We start from the raw sequence: 16,304 nt of genomic DNA, 5'->3' as shown, positions 1-16,304 counted from the left end.
AGACCTGAGGTCAGGTCGTGACTCAGGTCGTGAGTTCAAGCCCTGCACTCGGCAAAACAACTTGGGTTCAAATACTGGCTGGGATGGGTGACTTAAAAAAATGAAGTTTAGAGAGACTAAGAAATTGCAAATCTGTAAAAAGGGGCTAATACCACCCCTATCATATTCCTCGCTCTCTATCATTTATGTACCTTTGGATGCTGCCATTATTGTATATCACATAGAATAAGTTCATCCTTGTTCATCTGTGTAACCACCACCTAGCAAGGCGGATGGTACATTGAAGGCCCCTGAATGTCTCTTAAACTAGACCGAACCTCAGTTCTTGTGATAAAATTAAAAGATTATTTAAAAAAAAAAAAAAAAAGACATGCAGGTAACACCTGTTGTGATTAAAAGTTGAGAGCAAATAAGGTTAGTGTGACACTAATGTTAGTCTTGGTGAATCCATGTTTCTATTCCCTTGCTAAGGGCTCAGGAGCTATTTAATAATCCTTTCTAGGCTTTTGTGCAGGGTTAATGGCATTTATTGGTCTATAGTTTAAAATCCAGTTGTTTGCTATTTGGCACAGTTAGGGCTATATCTGCCTATTTCCAGGGTAATGTTCATAGATTTTTCTCAGATCAGCAAGAGTAATTCTGTAGTTACATTCGCAAATTCTTTCAAAAACTTGAATCTAAGGATTTAAAACTCACGTACCAATCACTTGGCATTCTCTTGTCACTACCAACTTGACCTTCAGTGCAGCCTTAATGATGACCGTTACACCCCTTCCAGTTTGAAAATCAAAGTGGTAACTTAGCCAAAGTTTGAGGACTTGAGGGAATGGACCCAACCTTAATGCACGAATGCGTGGCCTTGAATTATTTACCAGTCTATACATGCGGTCCGTCTCTTTGTCCACCACCAGCAGCGAAGTCTGATCTCCGCCCTTTCTAATCATTTCCACCACACTGTCATGATCCAGGGATTCCACAGACTCGCCATTGACAGCGACTACCAAGTCGTTGTTCTTCAAGCCGGCCTCCTCTGCTGGACTTCCGGAATCTATGTCCTTGATGACTTGACCTACCCTCCCAAAAAATTAAATAAAATTATCAGAAAGATCCCTAAATTAAACTGTGGCATTTCTGCTGGAGCCTAAGGATCTGATAAATAAATGTAAAAGGCATGCTGAATGCTACTGCCCCTCCCACTGGCATCAGAGAAAGCCTGTAAGCATCCTATCCAGCCTCATTCCCTGCCCAGAACTTACTCCAGGAACAAACTTAGCCATTACCAATGAAAGGACCTTAAGGGAAAAAAATCATGTTACTAAAAGTATCTGAGGCTCAATCTTGACAAAATAACATGCTAACTATTAGGAGTCAGCTAGTTCCCAGGAAGCTCTTGTAACCCATACATCTTATGGAGAAGCTAAGCCATTAAAAGGGGGGTTGAAAGAAGAAAGAAGAACAAAACCAAAGAAGACAGAGCCTAGGAAACCCATGCTGGCATTTTAGTAGCCACTAGGTGTATTTGACTGTGAATGTGTTTGTGGGCGTGCCTCGACAATGTGTCTTCCGCCTTCCTCTCCCGACTTGAACTGTCTTTACCAGATGCCTTCAGATCTCCCACACTGTCTTTTTTGTGGTCCCTCCCACTTTTGTAACAAGCTCCAGTTTCACTTTTCCAGCTGGCTGCTGGGCATCTCCAACTAGGTATCCCATAGATCCCTCAAATGTAACATACTCAAACCAAAAGCCATCTCTGCCCATCACCCCCATCCCAAAGCTCCTCCTCTAGGTCACCTGTTCATGGGAGCACCATCACTCCAGTCACTGACACGTAGGAACAATTCCTTCTCAGTGTCCATTCCCCATATTCCAATCAACTCCTAGGTCCTTTGTTGCTGCCTTAATATTTGACACATCTCCTCTTCTCTGGTGCCACTTCCTCTACCCTCAATGCAGGTGGTATTTGTTCCTGCCTTAAACTCTACCTACCTTCAGTTATGAATTGCTCTCCCTGTCCCTGATCTCTGCCTTCTCCAATACAGATCTGCCTTCAGATTCTTCTCGATGCAATGTCGGACCAAGTCATTCCCCAGGGCAACAGCACGAGTGTGGGCTTTAGAACGGAACAGACCTGGGCACCTGGGTGGCTCAGTTGGTTAAGCATCCGACTTCGGCTCAGGCCATGATCTCACAGTGCGTGAGTTAGAGCCCCGCATCGGGCTCTGTGCTGACAGCTCAGAGCCTGGAGCCTGCTTTGGATTCTGTGTCTCCCTCTCTCTCTGCCCCTCCCCTGCTCATGCTCTGTCTCTGTCTCAAAAATAAATAAAAACATTAAAAAATAAAAATTAGGGGTGCCTGGGTGGCTCGGTCAGTTAGGCGTCTGACTTCGGCTCAGGTCATGATCTCACAGTGCATGAGTTTGAGCCCCGCGTCGGGCTCTGTGCTGACAGCTCAGAGCCTGGAGCCTGTTTCAGATTCTGTGTCTCCCTCTCTCTGTGGCCCTCCCCCATTCATGCTCTGTCTCTCTCTGTCTCAAAAATAAATAAACGTTAAAAAAAGAAAAATTAAAAAAAATAAATAAATAAAAATTAAAAAAAAAAAAAAGAACAGAACAGACCTGAGTTTGGTCCCAGTTAAACCACAACTATTTGACTTTATAATAATTACTGTATCTTCTCCAAGCCTTTAAGTTCAGAAATTCTTCTTGCAGAATTATTAGGATTGTGTTTGAGATGTGTAAGCCCCCAAGGTGCTATAGGCTTAATTTTTTCTTATCACACTGTTGAAAAAACTCTTAACTCCCCATCGACCACAGAGCCAAGTCTAAACTCTTCAACCTGGTATTAAAGGCCCTTCATCATCTCTTTCCAACCTACCTTTCTTTTTTTTTTTTTTTTTTTTTTAACATTTATTTATTTTTGAGAGACAGAGAGAGGCGGAGTATGAGCAGGGGAGGGGTAGAGAGAGAAGGAGACAGAATGCGAAGCAGGCTGCAGGCTCCGAGCTGTCAGCACAGAGCCCGACGCGGGGCTCGAACTCACAATCTGCGAGATCATGACCTGAGCCGAAGTCGGACGCTCAACCGACTGAGCCACCCAGGCGCCCCTCCAACCTACCTTTCTAACATGGTTTCCTGTGCTACACCTCAGATGCCAAACTGTGCCCATATTTCCCTGCTTTATTCACACAATCCCATCCTAATGGAATGGACTGCGTTGTTCCCACACCATCTGTTTGTCCAAATTCTATTCATACCTGCAAAGCCTGAGCTCAGGTGCCATCTCTACCATGAGGTCTTCCTGTACTCTTTTAGTAAGGAAAATGTGTTCCAACCTTGAATTCCAACAGTATTTTATCTAACCCATATTAAGGTTCTCCTCACAACTACCTTCAGTTACAGACATAAGTATTGCATCTCCTCTACTAAACAGGAGGCTCCTTGACTGAAGAACTCCTATTTGATCCACTTGATATTCTAGAAGGCCCTGAGGATGCTTTTATATAATATGAATCAAATTAACATTCGATTAATTCAAATATACATAATGAACAGAACATAGCAACTTCTAGGAGAATAACAGCTTGCAAAATGGCCTGAAGCTGCGTTCTTTTATGTATTCAGCTTCCCTAGAAGGACTGTAGTTCTTTTCTTGTTGAGTTGCAAGGAATCAGAAAGATTCCTGGTTCTATTGGATTCCCAGGCCCCAGCCCACACCTCTGCCTCGGATCTGGTGGCGTATTGGAGTTGGCTCGTCCAAGCTCGTGAGAACCCTTTCTCGCCAATACTTCTCCACATTGCACTCTGTGACAGCACATTGGTAGCTTGAAATCAGATGTAATGGGAGTATTTGCACCACCGAAATAAAATAAAATAGATCAACAAATGCTACAAATTAGGTGGGTTTTTTCCCCCCTGGAGAGCAAATTTACAGCACGCTACCACCCAGATCTAAAATTCTGCTTTATCATTCTGCTAAGGAAAACCCGAGAGGCCCATTGTCAGGCCCCCATGGAAAATGACCCAGCTATGCCTTCTAGTCTCTTACTGTCCCCTCGTGCAGCAGCTAGGAAGTTGGGGGCCTAACAGAACTCTGGAGTCGGACTAAGATGAAGAATTGGACTTCATTGTTCAATTGGTTCCACTGCCACGCTTTCTGCTCGTCTAGCGCCTCACCTTTCTGTTCCGGGCCTGCCCTCAGGTAGAAACCATAGCCATTGCTCCCCTTCTTCATCTCCACGAGCCGGGGATGGTGGGGTAGCAGTTTCAAACTGGCCGTCTCTCTCCTGAATCTGGTCTTCTGCTCGGTGTGGAGCTTGTCAGTCTCCTCGTCCACCAGCAGGAACACGACGCGGCCTCCAGAACTCTTCACCTGGAACAGCACACACAGTAAGACTGACAGCGGTCTCCAAGAAAGGCGCGGGGGAGGAGGAGAGCTCCTGCGCAGAGGCACACGTCTCTAGGTTCGACAGAAAATATGCAGTGTGGGGCCTGAGTTTGAACTATAACACTACCTCCTGATCTCCCTGGGATTTCTCGATCCCCACTTCTACAGCTGTTTTCCCCTTTGTTAAGTATGACCTCACCCACACAGATGCTAACTGAACCCAAGTGAGAGCTGAGATTCAGAAAACCCAGAAAGGTACTTAAGCGAAGTACTTACGTCTAGAGAAGTTTGGAAAAGAAGGTAAAGGTCTACTGTGAAAAATTATTCTACCAGGAGAAGTTGGTCAGTTTTCATGGTTCCACGTGACCTCAAAGGAAAACCTGAGAGCGTAACATGTGTCATGGACCCAGGACATAAGACCTGGGGTAACAGGTCTTCCAACACCTCCTACACGTAGCTCTATATTCATCATCACGTTGGTTATCTGCCAGCTTGAGCTAAAACATTTTAGTGAAACACTCAATTTGTTATAAATTCAGACGGAGCTCCCAATCAGGTACAAAAAGATCCAAAAGATAAAGTTGACAGTTCTTTAGAACCCTTTTCTTTGGGGCGCCTGGGTGGCGCAGTCGGTTAAGCGTCCGACTTCAGCTCAGGTCACGATCTCGCCGTCCGTGAGTTCGAGCCCCGCGTCAGGCTCTGGGCTGATGGCTCAGAGCCTGAAGCCTGCTTCTGATTCTGTGTCTCCCTCTCTCTCTGCCCCTCCCCCATTCATGCTCTGTCTCTCTCTGTCTCAAAAAATAAATAAACATTAAAAAAAAAAATTTTTTTTTTAAATAAAAAAATAAATAAAAAAAGAACCCTTTTCTTTGAAATAACATGAAACTAGCCTTGTTCCAAAACCCTATGCTAACCCTGCTGACACCACTAGTGAGTCTATTCACTCTGAAAGCAAAGGATTAGCTTCCCATCATTATATTCCTTCCATCATAAACTACCACTCCTGTCTTCCTGTCACTTCCAATAGGAGGAGAGTAAAAGGTAAGAAAAGTGCCCCTTTGGGCTATACCTTTGCAACGACTTCCTCATGGCTGGCGTCTTCTACATTCTCTCCATTTACTTCAATCAAGTGATCACCGGCCAGGACACCAGCTTTCATAGCCACACCTTGAGGTGTTATATCAGTCATGTACACTCCCTTTTTGCCTGAAAGGGAGTGGACCAGCATCACAACTCCATCACACAGAAAGTCCAACAATAAGGGATTTCCTCCCAATAACGTAAAAATTACAACCTCCAATTTTAAGGCTAACTTTGCCTTCTGATCTAGAATTATAATTACAGCTCCTGGCTTTGTGCTAGGAGCTTTGTTGGGTTTTGTTGATTCGAATAGAATTTCCGACCCCAACTAAACGCAAGGAAGGAATCTCAGGTGGCACTGGCCTCTTGAACCGGAAAAGCACCGAGCTGTGCCCGGGCTGTATCGCTGTCACACTCCCATTCTTCGCATTTGTGGAATTAGAAAGCATCTGTTCCATTCTGTCCTTTTATTTTTTTTTTAATTCTTTTTAACGTTTATTCATTTTTGAGAGAGAGAACAGAGCGTGAACAGGGGAGGGGCAGAGAGAGAGGGAGACATAGAGTCGGAAGCAGGCTCCAGGCTCTGAGCTGTCAGGGCTCAGAGTCCGACGTGGGGCTCCAACATACAAACTGTGAGATCATGACCTGGGCTGAAGTCGGACGGACAGTCAACTGAGCCACCAGGTGCCCCCTGTCCTCTTTAACTAGTTCTATCACCAACCATCATGTACCAATGAGGTCACCAAATCTCATTGATGCAAGCCTAGGAGGACAGAGCCACAGAAGGCAGCTAGATATAGAAATGATACAAATATAGATATAGATATAGATATAGATATAGATAGATATAGAAATGATATCAATTCTTTCAAGATATTAATATTTCAACCTAGGCAAAGGGCAGCTTCATAATGACAAAATAAATCACTTGTAAGGAATAACAGTAGAAACTGCTGTCTTAAAATTTCTCCCATTACAATTTCTCTTGTTATATATTTGTCATGTAGAAAACATTTTCTTCCTAAAGCTTATTTAAACCATGCATTATGTTCACTAACACAAGGGCCAAATGGATTGAATCTGAATTATGATAATTTTTTTACCATTTTGCTGATAATGGACTTCTAAGAAATGCCAGGCTTCCCTTGACCACCTACACCATTATGTTTAACAGTGGACAAACTTGAGAAATGCCTCTTCTACCTAGTTTATATCTCTTGCTATAGGTTAAATAGGCCTTGGAAACAAGTTTTATGTTTACTATTGGTCTGTTCTTTATCACTTACCCAATTATGACCAGTGCTTCTCCAGTATCAGAAGGAACATGGGAGGAGCAAATTCAAGGTGGAACCAGTAGCCTCTATGGCTCTAAATCCCAGAGACACCATTACGGAACCACAGTCAATTGCATAGTCTGTATCTCTGAAACTCTACAAACAGAGTTTCTAGTACTTTCTGGTGGTCAGGAGTTTTCAGATCACTATGTACCTCTCAGAGGTCAGGGATGTACCTCAGAGCAGTTGAGGCTGGGCCATAGCTGAGAAGGTACTATTTAAATGTCATAGGAGGGTGGGATTTTTTTTTTATTAAAAAAAAATTTTTTTAAACGTTTATTCATTTCTGAGAGACAGAGAGAGACAGAGCATGAGTGGGGAAGGGGCAGAGGGAGGGAGACACAGACTCCGAAGCAGGCTCCAGGCTCTGAGCTATCAGCACAGAGCCCAACGCGGGGCTCAAACTCATGAACTGCAAGATCATGACCTGAGCCGAAGTTGGATGCTCAACCGACTGAGCCACCCAGGCACCCCAGGAGGGTGGGATTTTTAATAGCATCCTCAGCCACTAGAATGGTGTCTGCCACATCAACAGGCCCTCAAGAATTTGTTGAATGTGTGATCACCTGGGCACTTGAAGTGGAAAGACAGCACCCTTACTCAAAAGTAGCTATTATGAAAAATTTCCTTTTTCTTGCCTTTTATTCCCCCTTCTCCCCTCCACCCTCACCCTAAAGGAGCTAGGAAAGAATAACAAAGAAGCACCAGCCCTCTAACACTCTGACCTCAAAGCTCAGCCTAACACTAGGGGACAGGAGTGCCCAGTGGCCCCTCATCACCCCATGATGGGTCCAGTGTTTTGATCCCTTGTTGCACAATCGTCAAAGCAAGGGAAGGGTCAGGGAAGGAGGGAGAGGGGAGGGAGAAGCTACAATTAGACAGCCATAGCATCTGAAAAGGTGGTCAAAGAAGCCATTAGCCAATAACAGTATCTTTCTTCTGGAAATCCTGCCCTCAAGCCCACCTTGGACAGTTTTCAGAGAGAAGCCATAGCTGCTCCCCTCCTTCACCAGGTAGCAGAGACGCGGCTGCGTCCAAGTCTCTGCTCCTTCCTTCACCACAGGGAGCAGTTTCTTATCATTCAAACTCGGCTCCTTCCGACTTTGACCCAACTCTTTCAGGTCTACCCGTTTTTTCATGGCCTTCTCATAGGAATCCCCATCCAGGACTAGTAAAGTCACGGAGTTCCCACTCTTTCTGACCAGATCCACAACCTAGGAGGAAGAAAAAGATAACTTGAACCAAGAAGCGATTCCAGGGGATGCTCGCCATCTGGCTCAGTCTCTGGATCCAGAGGATTCTGAATGCTGGTCTCTGAAGCCCAAACAGTCAGCACAGTGTCCAGCCGTCTCTACCCCACCCCTCCCAAGAACCAGGTGCGGGCTGGAGGGGGCGGGGCTCTAGCACTGTTAGAACTTAGAGCGCCCCGATCCCAGCTGGGCTCATGGAAACAGCATGGTGTGGTGGAAAGGGCGTGCATGGGGAGGCAGGCAGAAGTGGGGTAAGGTCAGACCGTCCCACATGTTCACTGCATCAAGACATTTAGTAAGTCATCGGAGCCTCTGAGCCCTCATCTGCAGAATGGTAATACGTACCTCATGAGTTGTGACAAAGGTTCAACAAAATAATGATTATGAAGCCGCCCAGCATAGTTTCTAGCCTAGAGCAAACCCAGTGCCTATTAGCTCTGACACTATTCAATCTAAGAACCATTTTGTGGTTCTCAGTTAATTTGGAGGAGACAATCAACCGGCAGAAAGTACAGCCATAGGGTGTCTGCCTTGTCAGTGGCAGCTGGGAGACCTCTGCTGACCCCAAACACTAATCAGCAGATATGTGGGAGCCAAAGAGATCCTAGAAGAACCCCAAATGTCCCTTTCACCTGCATATGTTCCTCCTTGTCCACAAAGACACCATTGATCCTAAGAACTCGATCTCCGTCCTTGAGGCCCGCCTTCTCCGCTGGGCTACCCTTCTCAACCACCCGGACCAGGTGGCCATCAGTGTCCTTCTCAATTCGCAGGAAGAAGCCATAGCTTTGCCCTTCTTGTTTAGACAGCTCACATTCTCGTGGGTGGAAGGTGGAGGCCATTTCTGTGATGAAAAAAATTGGATAAACCCAGGGGACAGAAAATCCCCTTGGAGAAAGAACCCGTGTGTTCCATCTCCCATAATTCTCTTCTTCTAATCACACCAAATCTAGACTGTAGCAACACTGAGGTTTAGGAGGCCGCCTTCCAGGACCTGCCAAGGATTTCCAAATCTATTTCCCAAAGGATGACCTTTTTACTTGAGTTTCAGACCCATGTATTTGGCTGGGTCCCAGACATAGATTTTTCAGTTTCAATAGCTCCAAACCCAAATTCCTCTTTGTTTCCTAAAGAAAGTAGGTTTAACACCTGACCTAAATATTTTAAGGAAATACCAGCCCAGGACACCTGAGTGGCTTAGTCAGTTAACCGTCTAACTCTTGATCTCAGTCAGGTCATGATCTCATGGTTCGTGAGATCGAGCCCCATGCTGGGCTCTGTGCTGATGGCATGGAGCCTGCCTGGGATTCTCTGTCTCCCTCTTTCTCTGTCCCTCCTCTGCTCATGCTCATGCTCTCTCTCTCTCTCTCTCAAAATAAATAAATAAATTTTTAAAAAAAGAAAGAAAGAAAGATACAAGCCCACTTTCATTCAAATATTTAAAGAGCCTCCCAAGTAGTAGGCCTTGAGGATAAATCTGTGGACAACATGGACCTTTACTTCGCCTCTCATACAGAGGCCACACATTTTTACAACAACACATGGTGAGGGATATGCTAGGAAAGAACACAGTGATAAGGCAGACTATAACAGAGGGCGCTGGGAGCAGGGATTGGGACAGGCAGAAGGAAGAATGGCTTCCTGGGAAAACGCCTTTCCCAAGACCTGAAGGACTAGTGGGAGGCAGGTAAGGTAGGACAGGATCAGGAAGACCTCAAACAACTAAAAACCAGAGAAGCCAGGCCTCAGAGCTGGCCTGGCCTATTGGAGAGGAGACAGAGAACCAGGACCCTGAAGTTTTAGAGCAAAGTAGGGATACCCAACAGAGAAAGGACTCCTGTGGCCAGGTCAGATTCTCCTGTTTGAAGCAGCTTCTGTTCCCATCCATCCTGCCCTTCCTCTTGCCTCATTGCCAGAGCAGGGCCCCGGGCCACAGGAGGAAGCAAGGACAAGTATGAAAACCACCAGCTGGGACTTTGGCACTAGGTTCGTACGGGGAAGGCTCCTGCCAGCATCATCGATCCCTCCTAGCGTAAGCATCTTCTTCCACAGGAGAGCGAGAACAGAAGCCAGATCGGCTGGTGCCAGGCAGAGGTCCAGGAGCAGAAGGCTGGACTCTGAGGTCACGCTGCCTGCTGCGCAAGCCTCGTGCTCGGCTCGTCACAGTTCCCTACCAGTAAATCAGAGAATAAACCGTCTGTCCCTTCCCTCCTGGAGGGACAGGTACAGATGACCGTGTGGGGTATGGGGGGTGGGGGGTGGGGCGTGGAGGAGAGACAGCAAAGTGCTCCAGGCTCCTTAGAAGCCACCCCATGGTGATCCCAGATAGCCATCTCTGACCTTCATGCCCACAGAGACATACAGTTCAAACCTGGCAGAAAGCCTCCTGCTGCCTGACAACTTGGCCATTACAGACAGTCTCAGCGGAGTCTGGCGGCCACGCCACCAGCGGCCCGAATGACTAAGCGGCCAAGAAAACAAACAAATAGACACTGTTCCAAGTGATCTCTCACCGAGGGCCCGGGGCTGAGCCCTCCCCGCTGTGTCTCCCGCGAAGAGAAAAATAGAGCCACAATCGTGAGGTCATCACCCACCCATGGGGGAGCTTCGCAGCCCTCCTAGCATGACCCATCGCCAGGAAAGCACTGCTTTGGGAGGAGACAGAGGAGGGCATTAGGAGGGACTGGGCATCACCAGAGCAGGGCTTCCTTGCATGCAGGCACCCAGGCTCCCTGGGCCTTTACTTTTTCTTTCTGCTGAGCATCTGGCCTGCAAGTATCACTTCCATTTTCCAGCTTGAATCCACATCGCTGTCCACTCACCTCTAGATCCCTCTCAGCTTGCAATTTCATAGAGCTGAAAAGCTAGAAAAAACCCAGAGCCCTCCGAAATTTGGGAGCAATTGTAAACAAACCTCAACCAAATCCTGCAAAATCTGCAACAAGTCCTTATAATCAAAATAAGGCCATTTCTCAGGCCCTCACCCCTAAAATTCAGCGATCTCCCACCCTGGGAGTCAGCCACAGGATCAAAATCTCTTTCTCTGCAGGTCTGGGAGGATAGAATGTGAAACCACCTTGCTAGGAGACTAGTCCTGTGTTTGGGGAGTGGGGAAGAGGCAACATTTTCCTGGGTCTCGGTAGAGACCCAAAAGCTCAACACACAAGAAAAGACAGATCACTGCTTCTTGGCAAGATCCCAAATTGTTTGTTTGATGAAAGTTTTCCAACAGCCAGACAGCAATCACTCAGATCCACACTTGTGTCTTTGAAGCCTGGGCGCTGGCCCCCTACATCCTCCTGCCACCCGTCAGCCCTTCCCACCCATCAGCCCTCCCCACTGGTCAGCCGCTGAAGGATTAATGCCGGTGCCCACGCCACACTGATGAAATATGTAACTCCTTCCACCACAGCAGCAGAGAAAAACATATTGAAACCCCAAAGCCAGGCCTTCCATTGGACCCTCAGAGCCCTAAAACTATTTCCTTGGCCATCTTGCTGAGAGACAATTCAGCTAGGAGTCAAAGGGGCTGGGCTCCAGTCCAGCTCCAGGCCTGGGTCCATCTAATCTGCATCCTGGTGTTACACTGGCCCCTAAATCGGGGCTGGGATCCACGACGACCTGCTGCTTTGTGATGAGGATGCCTGGGACTCTGGAACACAGGGCCTAATAGGAAGGATCTTTGTATTTAAGGGCTGTTTCTTCAGCCCCAATCTCCGTCTTCTGCTTCCTGAGAAAATCCAGCCCAGATCCCTATGGTGGACAAGTGTTTAACTAGCGAAAGCATATGGATTTCTATAATACCGTATCAGCAATCATCCAGTGCTGGAGCCCATTAAATCTTCAACAGGCGTTATTCCCCCAGTTCACATCGCCAAAATAAAACCCTAGAAATGAAAGAAAGCTGTAACCATTTCTGAGCTCTGGGAAGAAAGTCAATTCTTGGCAACAAAGTTGTTTGTCTGTGGGAAAGAGAACAAAGTGCTGGCTGGTGGACAGGAGAGACTCAGGGCTGAGAGCCAGATATTTTTTCTAATCAATCTTAATTATTAATCTTACCTTTAGACCCCACCTTCTCCCAAAAGGAGTAGATTTTTGCTACGAGGAAAGAGAATAATATGCCCATGGCCCAGAAGAAAAACGCGGCACATTTTAGAAGTTGGGAAGGCAAGGCAATGACGACAGAGGAGGGCACACAGGACCTCTGGATGTGGCCAGAGAAGAAAGAATTGAAGCCGCTGGGCTATTTACCACACGAAAGAAATAGCTGGTGGGACCCAGAGGACTCTTCTGAGCTCCAAGCTGGCCAAGGGTTCTAACCTCTCAGACAACCATCAACATGGGCCCATCTCTGACCCCGAGTCAACACCCCCTCACCACCAGCCTGCACACAGAGAAGTCTGAGCCAGGAGCTGTTCCTAAGGGTTCATGATCTACAAAAACTAGACCCAAAAAGCCAAGAGAATTCGATTTGGTTGGCAGAGGCTCAGAAGTCGGCTCATTTTCCCCTCAGTTTGTGTGTCTGGGTCTGGAAGCTGCCGGACTTTCCTCGGCAGGGCTGGCTGGGGAAGCAGTGAGACTCCACTCAGTTGATCCTGAAGTCGACAGGACTTGTAGTGAAGTGTGCCTTACCTGTCACCCTGCACATCAGAAATTTCCCTGTTCTACCAAAAGAAAAAGCAAACAAAAACGAAAACAAAACAAAATAATAATAATAATAATAATAATAATAATCTGATTGCTTTTTAAATAGGCAGAGGACCTGAATAAACATTTTTCCAAAGAAGACATTCAGATGGCCAACAGGACACGTGAAAAGATGCTCAGCATCACTCATCATCAGGAAAACACAAGTCAGAGCCACAGAGGTGTCACATTACACCTGCCAGAGCGGCCAGTAACAAAAAGAAATAAAAAGTGCTGGCAAGGATATGGAGAAAAAGGAACCCTTGTGCACTACCAGTGGGAATGAAAATTAGTACAGCCACTGTGGGAAACAGTATGGAGGTTCCTCAAAAAATTACAAAGAGAACTACCATACGGTCCAGTAATCTCACTATTGGGTATTTACCCAAGGAAAACAAAAACATTCATTCAAAAAGATACGTGCACCCCTGTGTATGGCAGAATTATTTACAATAGCCAAGATATGGAAGCAGCCCAAGTGTCTACCAATAGACAAATGGATAAAGAAGATGGAAATATATATATTATATATATAATTATATAATATTAATATGTAATATTAATATATATAATATTAATAAATTAATGATATAATATATTAATATATAATGTACAAATATATATTTATTGTTAATATATTAATATGTAATATATTAATTATATTAAATAATGGAATATTAGCCATAAAAAGGAATGAGATCTTGTGCTCGCTTTGGCAGCACATATACTAAAAAGAATCAGATCTTGCCATTAGTAGCAACATGAATGGACACAGAGGGTATAATGCTAAGTGAAATAAGCCAGAGAAAGACAAATACAATATGATTTCAGTTATATATAGAATCTAAAAAAGTGAACAAGGCAGAAACAGGCCCATAAATACAGAGAACTAACTGAGAGTTGCCAGATGGGAGGGGTTGGTGAATGGGCAAAAGGGAGGAAGGGGAGTGGGAGATATTGGCTTCCAGTTATGGAATGAATCAGTCACGGGGATAAAAGGTATAGCATAGGGAATACAGCCAATGGTACTGTAATAGTGTTGTACGGTGAGAGAGGGTAGCTACACTTGAACACAGCATAAAGTATAAAGTTGTCAAATCACTATATTCACCGGAAAAGAATATAACATTGTGTGCCAGCTACAAAAAAGACAAAAATTAAAAATAAAACATTCTCTGTTCTAAGATAATTGTTATATGTGGAAATTTCTAATTTAAAACTATCATAGGGGCATCTGGGTGGCTCAGTCTGCTAAGCGTCCAACTCTTGATTTTGCCTCAGGTCATGATCCCAGGGTCATGGGATCGAGCCCCACATCAGGTTCTGTGCTAAGCGTGGAACCTGCTTAAGGTTCGCTTGCTCTCTCTCTGTTTCTCTCTCTCTGCCCCTCTCCCCTACTTATGCTCTAAAAAATTAAAAGAGAAGAGAAGAGAAGAAAAGAAAAGAAAAGAAAAGAAAAGAAAACTATCATAGACATGAATGCTCATAAGCCTACCCAGTGCAGGAAACGGGTGGGAGTGAAGGGATCTTAAAGCCACTTAGCTCATGAAAACTCCATGATCTCCTAAGAAATATTTGAGAGTCTCAAGGTCAGTGGGAGCCTGACAAGAACACAAAGCATTTCCCAATACAAAAGTGAACATGGGGTTCTCTGAAACGTGCCCTACTCCAAAGCAGAGTTATTTGTCTAACTCCTGTGAGCCTCCAGGTGTTTCATAAAGGAATCCTGAAGTTGCTAAAGATCAGATAAAACACAAGTCAGGAGATCAAATTCTTCTGAGGAAGGAAAAGAAAGGACAGCTCCTAGAAAAGTGAAGTAAAGCAAGAATTATAAGATCTTCGTTCATCTCCTCAATCCTGGGAGTTGTCCACTCATGCCCAAAGGCCCCATCCACTTTCATCTGAGTGAACAGATATACTTCGTCGAAAGAGTATACATCTACAGACCTTCAGGTGATGCAATAATAAATCACGTTGCCATTTGAAAACTCGCTGTGTGCCAGGCATGTACACAACCTCACTGAACCTCCCAAGCACCTTACAGATTGGATTCCAACCCTAGCTGGCCCCCAGAATCACCTATAGAGATTTCTAGAAATCGATGCCTATGCCTCACCCCAGATCTACTGACTCAGGCTCCAGGCTTGAAACCCGAACAGGAGCCTTTTTAGAAGGTCCCACTAACTTAAGAAACTAGTGCTTAAAACCACCCTTTGCTGTTCCTAACTCCCACTTATTCTCCTCAGTCTTGGGATAACACCTTCATGGATCAGAAAAGAATGTCAAGGTTGGGTGAACTATTAACAGCCACCTTAAGCTCACCTTTACTCAACATGAGAAACCAAGGGGGCAGCTGGGATAGGAGAGGCCCTGGCCACCATGTGCAGTCCTCAGGATCCAGCTCTGGCCAGTCAATGCCTTGGCCAACAGTATAGGAGTACATGGTGACCTGAAGCCTGTGCCTCATGCCTCCCTCCCCAAGTTCCAGTTCTGAGCCAGGCAAACAGGATCAAGCAGGTGAAAACAACCTTGAACGGCTCCCATGTGGTCTTCACTCTATGGGTTAAGTCTGTGGGGCCACTTTCCACCCCCTAAATCTAACCAACCTTAAAAGCAGAAGCCATGCCTCCTCCCCCAGCACCCTGTGGGTGGAGTCTTAAGCTCCATTCCTATCTGAGGCCCTACCAGTCATCCTGTGGTTCTTCCAGTCATCCCATGAGCCCCTGGGCAAGAGGAATGCGTGACAGCTCTACTTCAGCTTCTTGTTCCCTTCCAAGCACTTTCCCCCTCCTTAACTTCCTCAGTTAGCATACTGGATTGGGTGAAGGCCACCTAGGATCGTGATCAAAGGTTCTTCCACTTTCTACTGAACATCAAGAAGAAGACATATGACCCTGGTTTCATTTGTCCAGGCCACCTATGTTCGCCCTGACTTGAATGCAGAATACTCTTGGGGCACCTGGGTGGCTCAGTGGGTTAAACGTCTGGCTCTTGATTTTGGCTCAGGTCATGATCTTACAGTTCACGTGTTTGAACCACATGTCGGGCTTCATGCCGACGGTGAGGAACCTGCTTGCGATTCTCTCTCTTCCTCTCTCTCTGCCCTTCCCCCACTCATGCAGGCATGTGCTCTCTCTCTCCCACCACCCCCCAGAAATAAACATTTTTAAAAATGCAAAATACTCTTAAATGGTTGATGGAATAAAGTTAAACACCACCTCTATTCTCAAGGGACTTTTATAGATGAATAGGGGCAAAGGAAAAGTTTTAGTACAAAAAGAGTTACCTCTATGAGCACAATCTAAATGCTATAAGACCTACAACGTGGGGCAAATTCAGGAAGACTTCACAGATTAGGTAGGACTTGATGTAGATCTTGACAACAGATAGGTAGGACTTCAATAGGTACGGAAGTAGGAAGAGAACATTCTAAACACTGAGAACGATGTGGACGTCAGGTGTGGAAGTGGGAACGTGCTTGGGTGTGGTCAGAGAAGAGTTAAAGGCCCAACATGACAAAAAGGACAGCCAATTTATCTTTCTGAAATCAAGAGTCAGATGCTTGGGGTGCC

At 45.7% G+C, this 16,304-nt stretch overlaps 1 protein-coding gene across 4 annotated transcripts in view; it reads right to left on the bottom strand.

The window, feature by feature from the left end:
* Nucleotides 1-16,304, bottom strand: part of PDZK1 (PDZ domain containing 1) — a 43,155-nt gene that overhangs the window by 16,939 nt on the left and 9,912 nt on the right. For 2 of the 4 annotated variants that reach the window (XM_078451509.1, XM_078451510.1), the window contains exons 1-6: nt 12,106-12,203; nt 8,679-8,890; nt 7,761-8,010; nt 5,452-5,588; nt 4,172-4,367; nt 873-1,069 (exon numbers count right to left, since the gene is read on the bottom strand). In XM_078451509.1, coding sequence (XP_078307635.1) covers nt 873-1,069; nt 4,172-4,367; nt 5,452-5,588; nt 7,761-8,010; nt 8,679-8,890; nt 12,106-12,172 — 1,059 coding nt within the window. In that variant the 5' untranslated portion in view covers nt 12,173-12,203. Of the gene's footprint in view, nt 1-872; nt 1,070-4,171; nt 4,368-5,451; nt 5,589-7,760; nt 8,011-8,678; nt 8,891-11,850; nt 11,936-12,105; nt 12,204-16,304 lie in introns of those variants that run through there. The other 2 variants (XM_060622214.2, XM_060622213.2) reach the window with 2 other exon arrangements.

This window comes from Panthera onca, chromosome C1, assembly GCF_046562875.1.
Source record: "Panthera onca isolate mPanOnc1 chromosome C1, mPanOnc1 haplotype 2, whole genome shotgun sequence".
NCBI classification, from domain to species: domain Eukaryota; kingdom Metazoa; phylum Chordata; class Mammalia; order Carnivora; family Felidae; genus Panthera; species Panthera onca.
The sequence above is the reverse complement of the archived record's forward strand: the minus strand, read 5'-3'. Positions and strand labels throughout refer to the sequence as shown.